The 21,438-nt window shown below is 53.7% G+C and overlaps 1 protein-coding gene across 1 annotated transcript in view; it reads left to right on the plus strand.

The window, feature by feature from the left end:
• SHANK2 (SH3 and multiple ankyrin repeat domains 2) overlaps nt 1–21,438 on the plus strand; it is a 576,539-nt gene that overhangs the window by 400,467 nt on the left and 154,634 nt on the right. Inside the window, exons 15-16 of the mRNA XM_087422499.1 lie at nt 9,078–9,160; nt 10,793–10,917. Coding sequence (XP_087278625.1) covers nt 9,078–9,160; nt 10,793–10,917 — 208 coding nt within the window. The remainder of the gene's footprint in view (nt 1–9,077; nt 9,161–10,792; nt 10,918–21,438) is intronic.

Here is a 21,438-nt window from a genome sequence, read left to right on the forward strand (position 1 = left end):
TTTGACGCCCGAGGTCACGAGCTGGTTTGGCAAAGCTGGGATCCCCACTCGGCCATTCAGGTTCCAAGGAGACCTTTTTCCCCGTCGGACTGCATTTCCGTTCATCTCGCAGGGGGCGACGATCGCCTCCCGTCATTACTGTGAACACAGTTAAGCCATATCTTTGTCTTCCTGGCAGGTAACACGCCTGGTAATGCTTAGGAAATGCTTTGGGGTGATTTATTGCAAAGTAATGAGACAACTTAATTTGCAAGTTCTTTGCACATTATTGCTTCTATTAGGAAAAACTTGTATTGCTTATCATGTTAGCGATGAGGAGGAAAGCGGCCGTGATGAACACCGGGCAGGCGTTGCCGTCATCGCCCGGCTGGGAAGCGGCTCCCGTAAGAGCGCGTCTCCGCAGAGTGGGCGTGTGGGCTCCATGGGGACGGGGCCCGTCGCCCTCGGCGATGCAGCGTGGGATGATGCTGCTCTGCCCGTGGAGCAGGACGGGCCCTCGGGAGCAAGGAACAGTGTCATCTGTGAATGAACTGCCCACGTTCATCATCTCTTGCGTGTGACGCAAGAGCAGCCTCACAGACTCTCGCAGAACGCCAAGATGGCACTGGGCGGGGGCTTCATCGCCCCTGGGAATTATGGCAGGCTTCTGCTGGTGCAAGGCAGAGAGGGCAGGGAGGGCCAGCAACGCCAAGGACCACCCTGACTGGGAAGCAGGATGCGGGGAGTGGCGGCGTGTGTGGCCAAGGGCTGGGAGGTGCCTACTCGGAGGCGAGTGACAGGTGACTCTGGGAACGCCTCCTGCACGCTCACGGCCAGCCAGGCCTTCCAAGGACGAGGCCTGGCCCTGCCCCTGCCGCCCGTGGCTCGGCCCTCTGTGCTGCTCTGCAGCCAGCCCTGCCGCGGTGAGCTGGGCCTCTGCTACACCTGGCATCTCTGCCCACCTCGGACACCTGTTGAGGCCCCCCGCAGCCCCCTCGGAAGAGCTGCCGGGCTCTGTCTAGCCTCATTCTTCCTGATTGGCAGAACCTGGAAATTTCTAGGACAGCCACTGCCATTCCAGTCCCTGGAGGTCCCTCTTTCTAATAGTGTCCTAGTTCCTGCCTGCATCAGGCTCTGTCACCGAGATGCGTTTACACAAAGAGTGATGGAGACCAGGTTTCTCTCCGGCTCCCCTTTCCATGCCCTGGAGAAGGTGGGGTCCCCCCACCGCTGCCCCAGGAAGGAGCTTTCAGGAGCGATAAACGCACTGATCTCTCTTACGGGCGTCCTTCTGGGGTCTCCCCAGGCATCGCCACCCCTGCATCCACCACTGCGGCCCCAGCCCAGACCCCCTCAACCATAGTCAACACACCCACCGCGCACAGTCGTTGTGTCACCGTAGAAGAATTCTGATGTGATTTTGATGATTCTGCCTTTGAGCCCATTTGCCTGTGACTCGTGCACTTACTCCCCCAGCGGCTCCTGCCATGCCTTCACTGTCAGCCACACACCCAAGAATTCTTTCAAAGTGAGACAATCTGACCTGGAAGTGGTTTTCACCTGCAGTGATATGTTCATGGATACGAAACTTAGCAAGTCACGCAGTTGACCGCACGCTAGATTTTAGACACACTTGATTAAACACAGACTAATTTCCGTGTCGTCGTTTGCTCTTCGGATGTCGGAGCCAGTGAGTTCTATTTTCCAGGGTGTGGACATGTTGGTGGATCTCCACAGAGCTTTGAGGCCGCGGGGGCTGGGTTCTAGGGCCTAATGGCCGAATAGCCCTGCTGCCTCCAGCCCGGCGGCTCTGTGCCGCCCCTTCCCTTCTGCAGACCTGTAGAGGGTCAGCCCGCCTCCCTGAGGCACCACATCCAGGGTTCGTGCATGTCCCTCCTGTGGATGCTCTCGGGCACAGCATCTTCCCCATGACATCGACTCCTGCCGTGGGACCAGGCCTTCTGGACGACCTGCAGTATCACTTTTGCTTTGTGCTGATGTTGGTACCATCAGCAACAGCAGACTCTCGGGTGTGAGTTGTTTAGGTGGAAACATGGTTGTTGCACAGAGTTCCTGCCACGTGTGTGCACCAACCCTGGGTCATTCCAGCGGGATTCAGGCCTGGCCGTAAAAAGGCTGGGGGAGGAAAGAAGTGGAGCTTTTTCTATCATTTTAGCCACCTTGGGGAAAAGCACGGGTTGTCACGGGCCTGGCCGAAGCTGCGTTCCAGCCTCTCACCGCCCAGCTGTGTCCTCTGGACCTCGCTGTGGGTATGCCGGCGCTGACACCCACGGCCCTGTGTGATCGGCCCTCCTGCCTCTGTGGTGTGCCTCAGAGCCTTTATCCACGTGGTTCCACCTCTGTCTGGAATGTTCTCCTCTCCCCCTTCCCCTCTCCAGCCTCCCAACCTGTTCTCTCCTAGTCATGCGTTGGTCCTCCTCCTCCAGGAAGTCCTCCAGCCCCTTCCAGCTCTCACAGCACCATATCCTGCACGTTGTGTCACTGTTGGATTCATATTTGTTTTCCCGCTTGCCCGGTGTATGAGTTTCCCAAGGCGGCTGTAACAAAGTACCACAGACATCCAGATGGCTTCCAACAACAGAAATGTATTCTCTCCCCGTTCTGGGGGCTGGAACCCTGAGATCGAGGTGTCAGCAGGACTGGCTCCCTCCGAAAGCTCCAAGGGAGGATCTCTCCTCCCCCTTGCAGCTCCTGGTGGTTGCCGGCAGTCCCTGGTGTTCCTGGGCTTGTGGCCGCGTCATTCCCGTCTCTGCCTCTGTGGCTTTCTCTCCTCTGTGTCTCTATGTCTCGGATCTCTTCTCTTTTCTGTTATAGGGACTAGTCATTGGTTTTAGGGCCCTCACTAAATCCAGGATGATCTCATCTCTAGATCTGTAACTAACCATGTCTGCAAAGACCCTATTTCCAAATAAGGTCACATTCACAGGTACGGGGGGCTAGGAGTGAACACATCTTTTGGGGCCCACCATTTAACCCACCACACCTGATATCTCCTTAAGGGCCAGACTGGGCCTGGTTTGTTCCCTCCAAAATGCTAAGTACCCAGTCCACCACCGGATACTTAGTAGGTCTTCGGTAAGCAACGGCTGCGTTAATTTGCTACATAACGTGGTAGCTTCACCGTTGTCCCCAGTTGCTTCTGAACTTCAGCCCTAGACGGAAACCCAGTCTCCATGGAGCAGGGAAGACCTGTAGCTGTCTGACTTGACAGGGTCGCATCCAGCAGGGATCCTGAGAGCCCCAGGTGAAGCCATCTGGTCTACCCCCAAAGGTCCTCGTTCAAAATCAAAATGCCCGCAGTGGTCCTTCCACGTGGGGCAGGGCAGACAGAGCCCCCTGGGGCCCCGCGGGCTCACACACGCCGGCCGCCCTCGCCCGGGCCTGGCTTCCTGTAGCTCCACATTGACACCTCCTCCAGGATCAGGAGCTGCTGCCAAGAGAGCTTGTTCAGTGACGGACACATCCCGGCCGCCGGCTGTCATCGCTGGCACCTGCTGCCTCCTGGACCCAAGTAGAGGCAGCCTGTCCCCTGGGCCCGCTGTGGGGCCCCGCTGCGGGAACGGGAACCGTGGGCCACAGGGAAAAGCCACCTGATGCCTGGCCACCTGTGGTCTCGCGAGACAGACACCGGAGCATCCTCAGGTGTCCGTGGGCCCACTGTGCGGCCGGCCCTACTTTCCCACGACCCTCCTGTCTTGCTCAGTAAACTCGTTGCTGTGGCATGCAGTGGGACTACTGGGTGAGTGAGAATGTGGAAACCTTTAATGGTCTCTACCGTGTGGCTCCCAGGAGAGTTTTGACGTGGAGTTGTGTCTCCCAGGGTGGATGTGGCTCTATATGGCTACCTCCTGCATTCCACAGCGGCCTGTGGCCCCTACCCCTGGGTAGATGTACATGTGTGGACACCTCTTGCATGCTCCAAGGCGGCCGATGGCCTGTACTTTATTTCTGTATGAACTAGAAAAAGGTGCCTGTCCCTTCCTCGAGGCACTTTACTTCCTTCTGTGCTGAAAGCACTGTAATAATTCTATGGTTCTATGACGGCCATGGTGCAAATGGTATCCTCCGTACTTGTACTGTGCACAACCTGTACAGCTGTACTTGGCAGGGCTGGGTGCCCACCCCCTTTCCTTCCACAGCTCCTGCTACTGGAAGCAGGCAAAGGAGAGTACATTTTGGGTACAGTAAAGTGCCCTTCTGCCCCATTCAGAAAACACATTTGAATAGAGCATAGCTAGACTACATTTTTTTTGTTTAATCAACAAACACAGAATCTCACCAAGAGTAGATGTGCCGCATAAGGAGATTCAGAGAGGACGGGGCATATGTTTGTTCCCGGGGGGCCCACAGTTAATGGGTTAGTGGGTGAGAAGGGCCCCATCAGAGGCTTAAGCAAGACTCGAAGGGACCCTCATGGAGAGAAGGTGTGATGTCGCGCCTCGTAGGGAGGATCTGGGATGGCTTCTGCCCAATTCAGAGTGCCTGCGAGTTAACCCGTGTTGGGGGAGGGCGGGCAAAGGGAATTTAGTGCACCGGGCAGGGAGGCGTTACAAAGGCCCAGTGTGCGGGAATTAGTGAGTTACAAGGCCAAGTCTAGGGCATTTCAGGGGAGTGGAAATGAGCTGGAGGAGACTTAGCAGGAAGGTTGGGCTGGGATCGGGGTCCCAGGCGAGGGAAAGGTGCAAAGCAGGGGTGTGGCCTGGTCCCTTGGGGTCAGGGACTGTTTCACTAAGCCCTGTCCCCAGGGACAGGTGGCCCTGACTTCTGAGCGCACGCCGAGGTCAGCAGCATGGGGACCGTGTAGGTGACGAGGTCGTGCCCCAGTGAAGTCAGATCTCGATGTGTCTGGGCTGCATCTAGAGAGCAGATCTGCTGCTACGGGGCGGGGCTGAGGTCCTGGTGGCCTCTGGTTCTCAGGCTTCAGCGCAGCTCCCGTGGCAGCCACGTCTCAATGCCCCGGCTTCCGGACGCGGCCACAGCTGTTGTCCTGGGATAGTCTTTAGATTCATAAACCAGCAGATAGAGCCCTCTGGGGGTTTCTCCTCTCCAGGAAGCTGCCTCCCTAAGGCCCAGAGTGTGGACTTCCTGGTCTGATTCCTTGGTGGCGGGGGGGGGGGTGGAGGAAATGCTACGTGGTTGTGCCGTTGGACAAAACGAGGCGTGAGCTCCTGTTTGAATGGAATGACCCTTCCGTTCCAGTTTCCCGTAGCTCTTCATGGATTGCAATAAAGATTGTAAGTTTCTAACGGCCAGGAACTGCCTTTGCCCTTTCGTCTTGGGCTCCCGGGGCCGAGCCAGCTGCATGCGGTAGGCGCTCCACGTTGCTGAGCTGCCCCTGCCCTCCGGGTATGCCTGGGAACTCGGGCATCACCCTGGAGGCTTCTTCACTCGAAACCCTGTGTCTTCCTTCGGCCACCTCCACTGACACTGCTGTTCTCCCTGCTCGATTCCTAACTCGTGTTCATGCCCCTCTTGCTCCATTCCACAAACGTTATGGGCTGCATGGTCCTGTGCTGGGTGCTGTGAGCATCTGGAGTGATCCAGGAGATGAGGTCACTGCCTTTCACGGCCCACGTTTCCTGGGGGATTCGGCACTAGAGGGCACGTGGGGATGCTAATGAGGGCAGTGTCCCTCGTTATGGGGGCCTCATCTCACTTGCTCCTCAAGGTCCCTAAAAGGCTGGTATTATTGCCCGCTCTTTGCAGGTGGGGAAACTGAGGCTCTGAGTAGCTAAGCTGGTAGGTCCCTGACCTGGGATTCAAACCTGGGTCTGTCTGTGAATGAAGAAAAGAGGAGGTCATGATGGGCAGGGCCCGGGGCTGTTTGGATCCTGAAATAACGCAGAAGAGAGAAGTTAGGGGCAGTCCATCTTCATATCAGAGACCAAGGAGACAGGCATCTACTCAGCGAGCAGGACGGAGCCATGCAGTTTAGGGGCAAGACGGTGGTACTCGTACGTGTGAGTCAGAAAGTTCTTGGGTGGGTGAGGAGTGGCTGAGAGGGTTAAGGGAGGGCTCAGGAGACGGGGTCCATCATGAGCCTGGGAGGGGTCCTTACGGGAGGAGGGGGCTTGGCCGTGCAAACAAGACCCTCCTCAGGGTGGCTTCTGATACTGACACCTGCTGCGCACCCAGGCTTGGAGGGGTTATTTCATTAACTTCCATTGTGCAGAGCAGGACCCAGAGGCTCTGAAGGTCAGAGCGACCTTGGGTCAGAGCAGAGCTGGGATTTAGGCTGAGCACCATGTGATGCCATAGCTGTCCCTCACCCACCACAGCAGAACGTCCCTGCCCCGTGTGGTCACTAGGGAGGTAGCCAACAAGTGTCCAGCCAGCTGCACCACCCCTAACATGTTCCCGGCACAGGGGCAGGGGACAGCTGGTGGGAGATGAGCTGGTGGGAGATGAGCGGGTCATCTGCCAGGCGCCCGAGGGCCGAGGCAGGCGTGGGCGGCATTTCGTCCCTCGGGCGGAGTTGGCCCACGGTGGGGCTGTGCACCTGGAGCACAGGACAGGTCCACGTCGGAGATGGGCAGGGGCGGGCCGTGGGGGCCACCTGTGTCCCCAGGGGAGAGCAGGGCTCAGGACCCTCGGAGCGGGCGTTATCTGTCTGGGGTTTCAGGGAGCTGCCTGCCGGAGGCTGTTCACGCAGAGAGAGGTGCAGAGCAAGAGGCCGTGGCTTCGGCGGCCAGGGCCCTCGGAGAGCCTCTCCCTGGAGAAGCGGGAGCCGGTTGTACGGTTTCCACCTGCCCGGCACTAAATGACCCGCGGGTCCAGGGCACCCTCCCCTTTGAGAAGTTCAGAGAGGACTGAAGGGGTGGTGGGAAGACAGTTGTGTCTGTATTCTGGTTGGGGGAGGCTGTGGAGACAGAAGGGTGGAGAGGCTTGGTAGAGGCTTGCTCACACAGAGCCCCCGCCCGCCTTGGCCCCTCCCCCCTCCACTCCTGTGGTTCCCCAGGTCCTGGCTAACAGCCAGGCCGGCCACCGTTCCTGACGGCGGTTAAAGGAACAGCTCCCCGAGGCTCTCTCCTTCCACCGCACCGTCGTGGGTATCTCCCCATCCGACCACACGGTGGTCCTGGGAGGCCCGTGGCTTGTTCTCACTGCCTTGTAATGTGAGGGGAAACTGAGATTTAGAGAGCCCCGTCACTTACTGAAGGCCAGGCCAGCCACGGACCGTGCCCGTGGGCTCCCAAGGGCCTGGACTCCTGACCATGCTTCAGCCAATGTCTGGTGGGCTGGGGGGTGCTGAGCCAAGGGGCTCAGGGTCATGACCGAGCTCCCAGAGCTGGGGCTCCTGCACTTGGCAGCCTGTCCCTGGGGCAGAAGGCAGAGCCAGAGCCCAAGGACCACCAGAGTCCTTAGACCACCGTGGCGGATCATCCTGGATGGCGTGTCTGCAGGCTGTCAGGGCGTGTGTCCCCACTGTGCTTTCCTGGAAGACGGGGTCACCCTGGCGAGTTCCTTTGCTCGGGCGTCTGATACAGGGGCGGGCGGCTCAGGAGGGGGTCAGAGTGCATGTGCCTTCTCCAGCTGTGTCCCCACCTCCCTGAGGCTCCCCTGCCCCATCTTTGCAGTGGGAAGTGCCCGGCTGCTGTCCATCACCTTGTCCGAGCACCCCCGTCCCTCCTCCTCCTGAGGCCACCCCATCTGGGTTCGCTGTGCTGCTCCCAGTTGGCTGCGTGCTGGGGCGCGAGCTTCCTGCAGGCGGCGGGCGAATCCAGCGCTGGGCAGCACTGACCTTCAGCTGTCTGGGCTTCGAGCCCGACAGCACATTGCTCCCACCGTCTGCTGTCTGCATCCCAAGGCCTCCCCTCTTTGAGACAGGGGCCTGATGAATTCTTCAGGCCCCTTGCATCCTTTCCTTCCTGGCCTCTCTCTGCAGGGCCCTTTCTCCTCCACCCAGTCCTCCTCCACCAGCTCCCTCGGACCCTGGAGAAAGCCTGTCCACGTCGCCTCCCACCCCTCCTCCTTCCCTCTGCAGCCGCCTTCCCAGCTCTGGACTTACTTCCGGGGCAGCGGCGGAATCCTAGAGGGATGCAGCCCCCGGAAGATGGGGAAGGGCCCCAGTTTAGCCCAGGTCCTGTGGCCCACCGGGAAGTCCACGTCTGTCCTGAGGCCCCCAGTGCCTCCGGGGTGGACGACCGTGTGGTGAAGCGCCTATACTGTAAATGATGGGAGACTTTGGCAGCCGAAGCAAAGTTGGAGCTTTTGGGTTTCTTTAAAGAAAAAAAAAATGCAGTTGCAGGAGGCAGCCGGTGGCTTTAGATTGTCTCTAAAAGGGGGAAACCTGTAAGCCCCCCACCTCGTCACCCCCCAAAGGAGGCCGTGTTGTCAGTGGCTTTGCTGTTAGCGGAGTGACCTGCCCCCTCCCGTTAGCAGCCCCCACCCGCCGGCACGCGGGAGCAGAGCCCCGGCCGCCCCCTCCGCCAGCCTGCGGTTCCTCTGCGCGGGATGACGCGGAGCAGCTGTCGCCGGTGGCACTGTGGGCTCCTCGGATGATTGTGGGGGCACCACCTGCACTCGGCCGGAGAGGGAGGGGTCGCTGCGTCTCCCGCTGCCGGCTCTTACAGGGAGCCAAATAGAATTTGATTCTTTTAAAACCCCTCCAAGAAGAAGGAAACAAAACTGCTGCCTCATTTCTCCTCCGGCTGATTTCATTTGGCCCCCCTGGAAGATGCATGGGGCCTGGGCTCCTTAACGCTGCCGCCCCTGGGTCCTCCGGGCCACTTACTTTCTTTGCTTTCTGGTGCCTGGAGCCAGCCGCTCAGCCACCGCGCGGGGCCTCCCCACCGTGTATGACTCCTTCCTGCTGCTCGCTCCCGCTCTGCCTCTGCCTCTGCCTCGCCCCCCCCTCCGAGCCCCATTGTGCCGAGCCCGCCTATCCCCTTAGCCTGCCCCCCCAGCCGCCTCGCTCCTCCTGCGCCCTGTGCTGCCTAGTTTCCTCCATGCTGCCTGGATCCGGCGAGCTGGGGTGATTAATTGGCTACGATGATGAACGTCCCCGGCGGAGGATCGGCCACCGTGATGATGACAGGTTACAATAATGGTCGCTACCCTCGGAACTCTCTCTACAGTGACTGCGTTATCGAGGAGAAGACGGTGGTCCTGCAGAAGAAAGACAATGAGGGCTTCGGATTCGTGCTCCGAGGGGCGAAAGGTAAGAGCAGCCGCTCCCAGCCGGGATACATTCACATGTTGTGTGTGCGTGTGTGTGCGTGTGTGTGCGTGTGTGTGTGTGTGCGTGTGTGTGTGTGTGTGCACGCCTGTATCAAAAATGTTCCCCAGCTCCTCGGCAAGAAGCCTTTTTCCTGGGGGCACTTGGTTGCTAGACAACCAGGTTCTTTAACATTCTGCCTTACTCAGACAACATCGGGGCTTCCTTGAGGAATATTTTTAATTTTCTGTACACAATATTGCTCTGAACCGGCTCTCTCTTTATCTCTCTCCCCCCACCCTTTTTTTTTTTTTAATCATGGGTTTAATCTATATTTTGCGGTTTAGTTTGGCCCAACTGTGGTTGGATTCAGAGCTCCTGGTCTCAGATACCCAGAATTACCCAGTCCTGAGTTCTGGGTATCTAGAAACTGCCCCATTCTGGGAGTGGGCTTCGGTTCCAAGTGCGGCAGCCGTCCATGTGCCAGCCTCTAAGGTGACTTTGCAAAGGAAATGTGGCAAGATGGTCCCCTCTGCCGTGGCCCGAGCCGGCTACACACACGTCACGCAGCCTGTGGTGGGGGGCTCCAGGGATGAATTCCACGGCAGTACCTCCACTGCCAACCCTTAACTTGGGGGGCTTCCCTTCCCAAAGAAAACAAAATGGCATCACCTCCCCATGAGAGAAGACATCTGTCCACCGCGTGTGTGGGTAAGCCATGTGGAAGTTTTATCTCGGAGCCTCTGTGCTATACCGGGGGTCCTGCACCTGAGCTGGGAGAGGCCTCCTTCCCTGGGCGGCAGCCCCACCTGCCCTAGGCTCAGGCTGCCCTGACAGCCATCTGTCCAGAGAGAGATAGAAAAGATGCATCTGTCCCCATGTGTGTGTCCACAACTGTCTGTGGTGTTCGCTCCCCTCCCCCTGCCGAAGCCATCTTCGTCTTCCCACCCACCCACCCACCCACCCCCAGCCACTCATGACTACCCAGGAAAGTCCACCTCTTGTCCTAGAGTTTCGCTGGGCAGCTATTTGGGGCTCAGAAGCCGTGGCTGTCTCTGCCGAGGCAGGGGCCCAGCCCTCCCGTGGACGCTGGCCACAGAGCGGTCGCAGAGAGCCGGGCTCCCAGCAGAGAGAATTCACAAGCAGATCCCAAATCTGCAGCCACCCACTGGGTCAGCGTTCTATTCCGTCCGTGCTCCAAGTTGAATTCCCTTGTGAGTCTATGTAGATGCAAATTTGGCAAGTGGTTCAGTGTGGTGTTTCTGTAGCTCCGTGTGGTTATGGGGGGATCTTTTCCATTTTTAGAACTGAAAATGTTTAGTCACTGATGCTTTTAAAGAAAATGACAGGCGTGTACATATAGACATGTACAGCGGAACACAGTATTCAGGGTTTTCAGCAGAGAGGCCGAGACATAGGATGGTGGCACCAAAATGCATCTGGCTTCATTGCTTGATTTGGTGTTGACCTGTGACTATGAGTATCAAGCCCTTCCCAGGGGAGAGCTGGCCTGGACCACCCACTTCCAACTGGAGGCACACGGGCCTTCTTCCTCTCAGGGGCGTGTGGGGGGCTGGGGCTGCCAACATGGAAACATCTCCCAGGCTTGTAATGAGGTGTTCCTTGTCTTCCCAGCGGATACGCCCATTGAAGAATTCACGCCGACGCCAGCATTCCCGGCCCTGCAGTACCTGGAGTCTGTGGATGAAGGCGGGGTGGCATGGCAAGCCGGACTGAGGACTGGGGACTTCTTGATTGAGGTAGGGACACAGGTGTTTGTATCTTTCTGCTTGGGGAGAGCGCTGACTCTCTTAGAGTTGAGGTCCGTCGTCTTGGCAGCATGGCCATTGGGCCAGACTTGGGGATGCTCATGGAGACTGCTGTGGACTGGTGTCATTTGGTTATTTCCACCCAGTGGATGCCATTTCCTGTGGACTTGTGTGGGTTGTCTTTGAGGCCTTGGCTATAATTCTTTGAAGGGTGGAAATGTATGTGGAACTTGGCCATTGGTCTCGAAGGAGAAGGTAGAAGGAAGAGAAGTGTGGTTGCCATGATGTCGGGGACAGGCCTGGATCTATGGGTGCTTTCGTCGGGACTGTATGAATAGACACCAAGAGGAGCTGTCACCCACTCTTGTGCCACAAGGGCAGGTTGGAAAGCTCTGTACTGTGGCTCTTGCTTGCGTGAGGTCTGTAACGTTGGTGGCTAAGAGTTCATTGATTTGTAAGTTGCAGTAACTGGCCTGTCGGATGGATAACGGCCTTCAAAGACCAAGGAGCATGGGCAAGAGGGGAGGCTGGCATTGATGGGACAAAAAGGAAATTTTTAAGTTCAAATGCTTTGAAAACCTGCTTTTCAAAAGGAGGGAGTGTTCTCTTCTTTTAAAGAATCCCACAAGTGCCCATGTTTTTCAAGCTTTAACTGCAGTTGCCACATTGGTGTGTGTGAGGTGTCCGAGTTGCCAGCCCATCCGAGCTCCCTGCCTTTTTCGGGTTTAGGTGTTACTTTCAATCTTGTTGTGCAAAGGAATGTGTTACTCTTTGGAAATATTAAGAATAGAAGAACATATTGTACTTTGGAAAAATTATTTTTAAGAGGTTCAGTAAGCTCAAATGGCCCTCGCTGGGAGTTCAGGTTTCTTAGAAAAGCATTCCTCGACGTTAACCCTGACTCATCTGCACTGGAAACCCACATGCAGGTGGAAGGAATGGATACATGGTATCCAGCTGGCCACGAGGTGGTCCCCGCTATTGAGTCAGCCGGACACATTTCGTTCTGTAAAGGAAGAGACCAGGCCATGGGGAGATGGCCACTTGAAGCCATTTCTCTCCATTATGCCTAAGCTTCCAAATGTGCTTTTTGAGCTACAATTTTGATCTCCTTAGTGTTTCTCAAGACGATAAGAGTGATGGAAATCCAGAAGGAAAGACACCATGGGAGGAGAGAGCGCCAGGTAAAATGGAGAAGATGCTTTAACCTGTTCCAGGTATCTTGTGTGGGTCTCATTTTATTTGACGAAAGATGTCTTTAAATTATTATTGACCTATCAGAGCCTGGCTCAGATGCAGAATGAGCTCATTTGGATTCGTGTCCATTTAAACTATGGGTTGTGTGAGCAGAGTGATGGAGACGGGAACCCACCGTGGTTTCATGGGTTAACTTGGTTTGTAACCTCATGAAAATGCAGAGACTGGGTTGAATCATCCTCTGTAGGAAGCAGTTGTGATGTAAGTCCCCTTCCCGTGTGTGTGTGTGTGTGTGTGTGTGTGTGTGTGTGAGTGTGTGTGTGTGTCTGGAGAGCGAGAGAGAGAGAGAGAGAGGCTCCAATAGATTGACATAGCTGTTCCTGGTTCTTGGTTTTAAATAATAAATGAGAGCTGCAGATGCAAGAGCATCCCCCGTTGTTTGGCGCATCGGATTGTTTCCTTGATAAACTAGTCAGTAAAAGAAACGTGGGACTGCCGAGGAGCATGTGCTGGGCCCAGCCCTTTCCAGGGAAGCAGAGCCGCGCTGGGTTGGCGGACGTGTCCACAGCACGCACCTGGGCCGGGTGGAGGAGGCACGCCAGCTGGGGGGTTTGAAGCCTCCGTGGAAGCAAGGAGCATTAAGTGCTTCTGTTTTCAAAGCACCTCCTTTGACATTGCTTTTAACCTCTGATATGCAAATATATTTGCCATTTTGGAACAGGTTTCATATTCTGGGTAACCTCTGAATTCCAGGATTCTAGGAATGGCTGGCTCTGGGATGCGTTAAGGCTCTGTTGGTATTATAATGTCACACATGACCAGAAGGAGGAATGGGCCCTCCACAGCCTCAGGCCCCACAAGGCTGCTTACCGTGGGTCCCACAGCAATGAGGGGGGACAAGGGGTTGGCCCCTTGGAACCCTGTTCCTCCCAGTTCATTTCCAAGGCTACCTCATGGGTCTCAGAGTTCTCCTATAGATGCTTGGATTAAAAAGACTAAGCGTTTCCATTGAGTCATTTTCCTAGCGACCGGATTCCACCACTGGAATGTGAAAATCATTTACAGCCTATTAGGTGCATGTTTTTACAAACAGACAATTTTTCTATGTTCTCAGTGAAAAGCTTCAACCTTGGAGGGATTGCTTTAAACCGACTCACGTGTCTCAGGCAAATCTTCGTTTTGGCCAGAAACCGTCCCTGGAGTCGGTGGGCTTTCTGAGTTCTTGGTGAAGTGCAGGGTCCCCATGTGGAAAGCTGTCCCAAGTGAGGGCAGATCGTCCCCATCCCCCCATTCTCCCTAGCAAGGCTTCTTCTCTCTCCGCTCTTTGAAAGGAACTCAAAGCATGTCAGATTTTTATTCTCTCTTTAAAAACGCACGCTGCAGTTTGAACCTTGTGACCAAAGGGCAACTTTTGAAGTGAATGTTCGCTCTTCAAAGTCTTCAGCATCCACAGAACTGCATTTTTCCTTCTTGGACGTTGTCAGAGCACCCTGACGTTGTCACTTTGCTGATGTCAGCTCCTGTCCTGAAGGGTTTTCTGCTTGGGGTGCTTACCCTCTAGAATTCATGTCTCTCCTGCCTGAGAATTTGGAAGGAGTCTGCTCTTTTGTCATCCGTATTGTTTCTCTGTTGACCACACCCCCTCATGCCAAAAAGCAGAAGCTTTGAGTAAAGTGCATGTAAAAGGCTGTCTTCCAATTGAGAGCTAGGAGATGGGTGGGTCCTAGAGTGCCAGTTAGGTTGTCATAAAAATTCATCTCAGAGGTGGGGAAGGAGAAGTGGGTGCTCCATGGAGGGGGGCATTTCAACATGGTGGCTCCGTAGACCGTATGTGTCTACCATTTTCAGATCCCCGCCATGTGCAGGAATCCCCTGGATGGCTGATGACACTGGAGCTGTCCCAGAGAGCTTTAGGAGGCAGTGGGAGTGGGCAGGGTGGTGGGAGCTGAGCGCCGCTGTGGGGACCTGCAAGTGAGAGCGATGCTGGCAGAGAGGTGCGTCGCTGATAACCCAGTGACAGCCCAGGGAGCTGCCGGAGAGTCAAGTTCTTCTCTCTTGCAGGTCAAGTGTAAGGGTGGGGACCCCACCAGCCAAGAATGATAAAGGCCCACGTCCCTTTTGGTTACAACAGAAAACCCAATTCAAACTGGTCTTAATAACGCTAAGAGCTTGTCAGGGAATTCAAACAAAGGCGTTTAGAGGTAGAACCAGCCTTCCAGCATTGTTTGTTAAAGACCCCATCTGCTATTTCTTTGAGATCGTCTTGGTTAAGCCTCCTCACCCCCACGAGAGGGGGCAGGAGAAGTCGCTTATGAGGAGTGGTAAGGAGGCAGTAGATGGCTTGTGGATGACAGTTTTGCATCGAGTAATTAAGGAGACATGGGGGTTGGGATGTCACTTTGCTATTCTGCAGGGGCTCACCAAACTGGCCCGCCAGCCTCGTCCAGTGAAACCTGGCTAGGTGTCAGTCACCTACAGACCTTTCAGAAGCACAGAGACCAGGTTGCCAGCCCGCACCTACTGAATCACGAGGCAGGAGCTTGGGCCTCGGTGTTTAGAACACTTCAGTGATACTCCCAGGGGTTCCAGTGGACAGGCGAGATGATGACTGGCTGACCTAATCCGTGTTGGCTTCTTGAACCTCATAATTCGGCATCCTAACTAAAGAATAGTGGCAGGTACTGTGCCAGTCTCCTCATCTTAAGACCAGAACTGTCTTTCTTCCACAACTTCCCCATTTGGAAGCCTAAGTTTTGTTTCTTGCATTACTTTCACAAACTAAAACATCCTATAGCTCAAGAATTGCTCATAATACAACCAAACGGTAAACATCCGAAGGGCAAACAACATTTGCAACAAATACGACAAAAGGCCCACGTCCTTATTTACAGCAATCGAGGGTGTGTCTGCCAGTCCCTTGATTGTTGTCCAGTCCCCTCTGACCCTCACATGAATGCTATAAAACAGCATATGTTGTTACCCCCATTTTACAGATGAGGAAACTGAGTCACAGAGAGGTTAAATCACGTGCTCACAGTCACACAGCAGGTGAGTGGAGAACCTGGGATTCCAGCCCAGGCTGTCATTCAGTACCCTGTAGGTCAGAGATTCCTGAGAGACACTTTGATGTGCTGGATGTGTAAATGGGCAAAGGGTAAGAGGAGAAACAAACAATGAGATGTCAATTTTTATTTTCAAATTAGCGAACGCTTTTTTTCTCATGACTATGCCCGTCGCTGGTGACAGCACTCCTGTGTTGCTATGCAAAAGAATAAATTGCCATAAACTTTTTAGAAATCAATGTGACAGTGTATAACAAGAACCGTAAAGCTGAACCAGGAATAGTACATCTAGGAATCCATCCTAAGGGAATGATCTCAGAAAAACAGGCAGAGATCACAGCGTAGCAAAAAAATAAGGGGGTGTGAGCCTAGAAGGGAATGGCTAAGGGGACAGCGTGCATCTGCTATGGATTTGTAAGAAAGCATTTAAAATTATGCTTGCAAGTTTTTCATACCAATAGGAAATGGGTTACCTTATATTAGGTGAAAAGGGCAGAATCAAAATTATCTGTACAATATCATCTAAATTATACCACCTCCCCCCAAAATAGGCATAGAACAAAAGGAAAGGAAATATTAACCCCTGGGTGATGGGATCTTGCGTGATTATTTTCGCTTTTTTCAGACTTTTCTCAGATTTTCCAGAATGACAATATTAATTTCATAAATAGAAAATTATTCCTTAGAAGAAAGCCATCTCACGCAGGTGAGTGGCGTCTCAGCCTCCGTGACCAAGGTGTTGCTGTTTGCTTTCAGGATGAGAACACCTTCCTGGGCGTTAATTGTTTTCCTGGGGCCATCCCTCACCAACCCAATGCAGTGCTGGGGGATCCTATGGTTTTGTGATTGTTTTCCTAGCCCTGAAGTGGCCCATCTCGTTTCTGTGTTAATTTCCCTAAATAGGTTTTCCCTTGCAATTAAAGCAGGCAGCAATATCCTTCATCCTTGGAAAGTGATGCTTGAGTTTGCTAATTACTTTTTTCTCGTATTAAATGCTCGCACTGGATATGGCCTGGAACTGTTTTATAATCTCGGTTTGCATTGAAGTGAGGACGCTAAGAGGATGCCCTGGTGTTTTCCTCAGAGACTATTTGAGTATCTTATAAAATGTTTCTTAGGCTGGTACTTGGGAACGGGACTTGAAAAATGTAACATGAAGAATGTAACATTGGCTCTAGCGCACGTTGACCTAAACCATTACGTTCATCCCAGCTGGAGGTATGAACAATTGTTGCAACCTGGTAGTAATCGGGTTGGCATCTCCCAGCTTCAGAATTAAATATTACACGGAGGAGAGGAAATGAAGTCAGGGTTATTCCTGATCAGGCGTTATGCACGTTATTAATCAGCACATGCTTCCTGAGTTTCAGTGTCCCCATCAGCAAAATGGGTGGTTGTGAGAATTAAGTCACCCAAGATGAACTGTGTGCTGCCTGAGCTCTGGGCATGTGGGCTGCTGTTAGCATTGGTCTTTTTAGTTGGGAGAAGGTGGAGGGCCAGCGGTGCTGGGCATAGAGTTGGCGTTCCATCAGTGTTTGCTGTTGATCATTATCTTGTCCTTCATAATCATTAATGATGCCTGACTCAGAAGAGGAAACCAATGACTGTTAGTTGAACAAATAGTAATAATGTCATAGTGAATTATAATAGTGACAGGTGATTGTTACCATGATCATTTCAAGCACAGAGAAGTGACAGAGGACACCCGCCACATGTCAAGCACATACAGTTGGGCACTTCCAGCCAAGAGTGTACTAGCCATAGCTTCTCGGTGCCTCTCTGTGGAGGGGATATCAGCTGATGCAGGCACCTCCCCGCCCCACCCCCAAGCCCTAGATATCTCTGGCAGGCATGCTTCCAGATTTGGCTTGAACCTCTGCTCCCAGGGCACTCACTGCCCTGCTCAATTCTGTTTTGGCACGGGTCTGGCTTTTAGGTAATCTTGGAATTTCTATTCATGATTCCCATTTTGCCCTCTAGCCGCAAATCCCAGCACTGAGGCCAGAGCCCTGTTGTGGTTTCCCTGACGCCCGCATCCTTTCAGTCCCGCTGTTCAGCCACAGCACACAGCTCACATTTCTCTATCTTGCCTTTCAGGATATTGTGAGAGGCTTCATCACATGCCCTGCTGGTGGCCCACATGGCCAATCTACGAACTCTGCCCACTCCCTTCCCCTCTAAAATTCTCAGTATCTTATTTAAATCATTTTAAATGGGTATTTAATTCAGTAACTAAGTTAAAGACCAAATGCCAGCTGATATAAGCAGGAAGCTAGAGCGACTGGCAAATTCTTGACCTTCAGTCACGTGGATACTTCGGTTGTCAAGTTTTGTTGGCTTCACGTTAAAGACAGTCGGGGCCTAGTGGCTTTCCTGGTTCCCTCTGAGCATGGGGTGTTTCTGTTCTGAAGCTTTGTGGCTTCTCGCTATGCTGGTTTTGGAAAAGGCCTGCACTCCCCGGCCAGCTTCCCACTCCAGCTTCACTGCTCCTGGGCTGCCTGAACCTGGGTCAGTGCAAGAGGGAAGGCCGTGGCCATCTTGACCCGCCTCTCCATCCCCCTTGCCCAGCCTTTGCTGAGGTCTAAGCTTCTAGCCAACTCCTCAGTGATGGTTGAAAAAATTCCTTTAGTAGCAAATAAAAGTCAGCACAGAGGAGCTCAACTGCTTGTGTTGTTTGCCTTCCAACGATGCCAATGCCCAGGGTAAACTGCTGTCTTTACAGTCTTGGCCCTCCAAGTCTCCATTGGGGTCTTTGCTCCCCGAGGCTCATAGCACTGGGGTCTTTGTTCTCTAAGGCTCATAACACTGGGGTCTTTGCTCTCTGAGTCTCATAGTATTGGAGTCTTTGATTTCTAAGGCTCACAGCTTTGGGATCTTTGCTCTCTGGGTCTCATAGCACTGAGGTTTTTGCTCTCCAAGGCTCTAAAGAAGCCACTGATCTGGGGGAAGCCCCTGGAAGGCTGGGAGGCTGGACCCCTTTCCTGCACATAGCCATAGCCCCTCCTATACCTAGGGAATCGTTTACTTTGTCCTCCATATTGGCTGGGAACAGGTGGTCCAGGCTGAGGAGAAGCCCAGAATCCTACTGAGAAGGTGGATGCGGGCGGTTTAGCTATTGCAGATCTGAAGTCTTGGCTCGTTCATTTTGGGGTTCTAATTTGAAGCATCAGTGATTTCAATTTCAGGCTAAAAAAAGATTCAGAATCACTTCAGGGGACCACGGCTGCTGTGCTCAAGGCTCTGTGGGACTGGCAGATGGCAGTGCACTGGGTTGGATAGAGACGGAAAGGAGCCACAGTCAAGGGCACAGGCTGTGCCGTGTGATCTGGGTTTGAATCCAGGCTCTGTCACTTCTTAACTATGTGAGCTTGGGCAAATCCCTCATCTCTTGGCCTCAGTTTCTTAAACTGTAAATAAAAATGTATGTGAAGCACGTAGCATAGTTCCTGGCAGAGTGAGCTCTCAACAATTGGTAGCAATTGTACAAGTCATTTTTTCAACTTCATTCATTCATTTCTGCAGCACCCATTGGGTGCCCACCAGGTGCTGGGCTGGCCTGTGCTGTGGGGAGAAAAGACGTGAATCAGACACAGTTCCTAGGGGAACTCAGTCTGGAAGGAGGGCAAAAAGCAGAGTATGGTGAAGGCCTCGAGAGAAATCAGAAAAAGAGCTTCATGAAAGATATGGTGTTGGCACTGCGCTTTGATGGGTAAGTGGGGTTTCTGTAGGCAGAAGTGAGGAGGGAGGGCTCCAGAGAAAGCTTAGGAGGTCAGGAACGTTCAGGGTAGATTTGGAGAGTGGCTGGATGTTGTGGAGCTGGGGGTGACTTGGGCTGGTCCAGGGAAGGCCTGGAATGTCACTTTCAGTAGGTGCAACTATATATGGCTGGTCAGTGGCAGGGAGCAGTAGAGGGAAGGATGTGCACCGCTGGACCTCTCCATGGTGCTGAATCTCTCCAGGGCTTTGGATCTCTCCGTGGTGCTGAATCCCTCCAGGGTGCTAGATCTCTCCCTGGTGCTGAATCCCTCCAGGGTTCTGGACCTCTCCCAGGTGCTGAACCTTAGAGCCAGGAGGATGGAGCCTCCCTGGAGAGAAGGAGCCTGGTGGGAGGCCTCAGCACTTCCTCTCCTTAGTTCTTTTCACTTCCCATCCCTGTGTTCTGCATCTTTGGCCTTCCTGGGCACAGGAGCTTATTATTCAGTGAGTGTGCTTGTCTGCTTGGTGGAGAAATCTCTTCTGTGTGGAGGAATGAAGGGACCAATGTGGATGAGCATCTTGCGGTGTCTTGTGTTCTAAACTAGCCTTCACTTCATCACTGAGATCTCAGCTCACATTTCACATTCTCAAAGAGGCTCTCCTGAGCACCCTTTGGTGGCCCCTGACTCTGACACTCCTGCTGTGTGCTTCCTTCACCATCAGAATCACCTCCTGTGTTGGATGGTTGACTTACTGTCTCCCTCTCTCCCTCACGAGAATGCCTACTCCCTACAGGCTGGAGAGTTTGCTGGCCTGGTTCCTATTGTGTGTCCAGTGCCCAGAACAGTGTCTGATGCATAAAAGATGCCTCAAAACATGTGTGCAATGATGGACACTCCTAGGAAATAGATGCAAATTTTACAGTTGATGAAACTGAGAGATTAGGTAGCCTGCCAGGGCCCCACAGGGAGTGCTGAGTCTAAGCTGACTCCAAAGCTTGGGTCTGGCTGATGCCCTGGGTATATCCTGAGTCACTGAGACATAATCTTATAACTGTCTTCCTCAACCCAAGAGGGATGCTGTCTACCTGTCCCCAGTCTACACTGGGTGAGGTCTGCAGGAGGGATGGTGAGCTGAGATCTCCACATTGGAAGCTTCTGGTTCAGGGTTCTCTGATGTGCCTCTTGATTCCCCTGAAAGGAGTCCTCCTGGGTCCTCTCCACCTGCCCTCCCTCCCTCCCTCCCTCCTAATCAGCCACCTCCCAGTGTGCTCAGCAGGCTCTCCTTAGCATTGATTTGTCTCTGTCTGTGATGCCCTTTTGTGGAAAGTTTCATTATACAAGTGGTTAGGTTGGCAAATGAACTGAAGGAAGGCCTTGTGCTAAATGCCCTGTAGGATCTTTTAATTGATGGAGTTTGTCAATCCTGAGAATTAGGGTGTGTGCATGCCAACAATAAATAGAGTTGAAATGAGCAGGGGCGGGGAAGGGGATGCAGAAGGCCACAGTTATTATCTGATGCTGTAGAGTCCTGAAAATAGTCTCCTTGCTTTGGTGCCATAAGACCAACAACCCACCGGCAAATTTTCCACATCCCTCTATTCTGGACCTTTGGTTTCCCATAACAAACTTGTCAGTGCACCTCCTCTGTGCTCGGCCCTCTGTGAGCAGGGCTAGGGGGTCATGGAGATGAATGGAGGCCGCCTCTGCCCTCGAGGGGCAAAGTTAGGAGGGGGAGAGAGGCCCATAAACCTCCATCGGGACTCTGGGCTGGGGCACAGAGGGAGGAATGGGTTATTTGGACGGGTGGAGGAGGTGGCCCTCTCTCCCTGGTCTGCCGAATGTTCCACACCTCCTCCCTAGAACTTGCCCACACTGCTCGCTTGCGTGCTCTCTCTCTCTCTCTGACTATTACCCCTCTCCTGCCTCCACCTTGGTAACTCCAGCTCACCCACAGATCTCTGTTTAGTGGCCCCTCCTCAGGGAAGCCTCCCCAACAGTTCCCCAAGACACCTGCTCACAGCACCTGTCACTGTCCCTGCCTGTCCTGAAAGCTCCATGAGATAAGGGGCCAGCCAGAGCTGAGCACATGGCAGGCACTCAGTCAGTATCTGTTAAATGATGGAAGGCACCACAGGGAGGGGGCACATCCTGGATAAAGGCTCGGAGGCAGAAGCATGTACGAATGTGTGGGAAACATCAGGAGGCGCAGGGAGGATGAAGAGGATGGGCGGCCAGGTCAGGGAGGGCCTTAAATGCTGAGCCGAGTCATGGGGTCCTCACTCTGTCCCTGGAGCAACCTACCTCGGACGTTTTAACAGGGACTTCCATGGCCTGCTGATCACCAGGCTTGGGCCTTGCTGGAGAAGAAAGGTAGACGTAGAGAGACCAGATTGGAGGCCATTGCCCTTGAGAAGCAGGATAGAGCAGGGCTTTAAAGCACACTCCCAATAGACAGCCTGCCAGAGTCCGAACCCAACTCCTCTACCTACACGCTATGTGGCCTTGGGCAAGTTACACAACCTCTCTGTGCCTGAATTTCCTCATCTGCAAAGTGA

The sequence above is a fragment of the Ceratotherium simum genome, chromosome 34, assembly GCF_057802395.1.
Source record: "Ceratotherium simum simum isolate JZ-2026a chromosome 34, ASM5780239v1, whole genome shotgun sequence".
Lineage (NCBI taxonomy): Eukaryota > Metazoa > Chordata > Mammalia > Perissodactyla > Rhinocerotidae > Ceratotherium > Ceratotherium simum.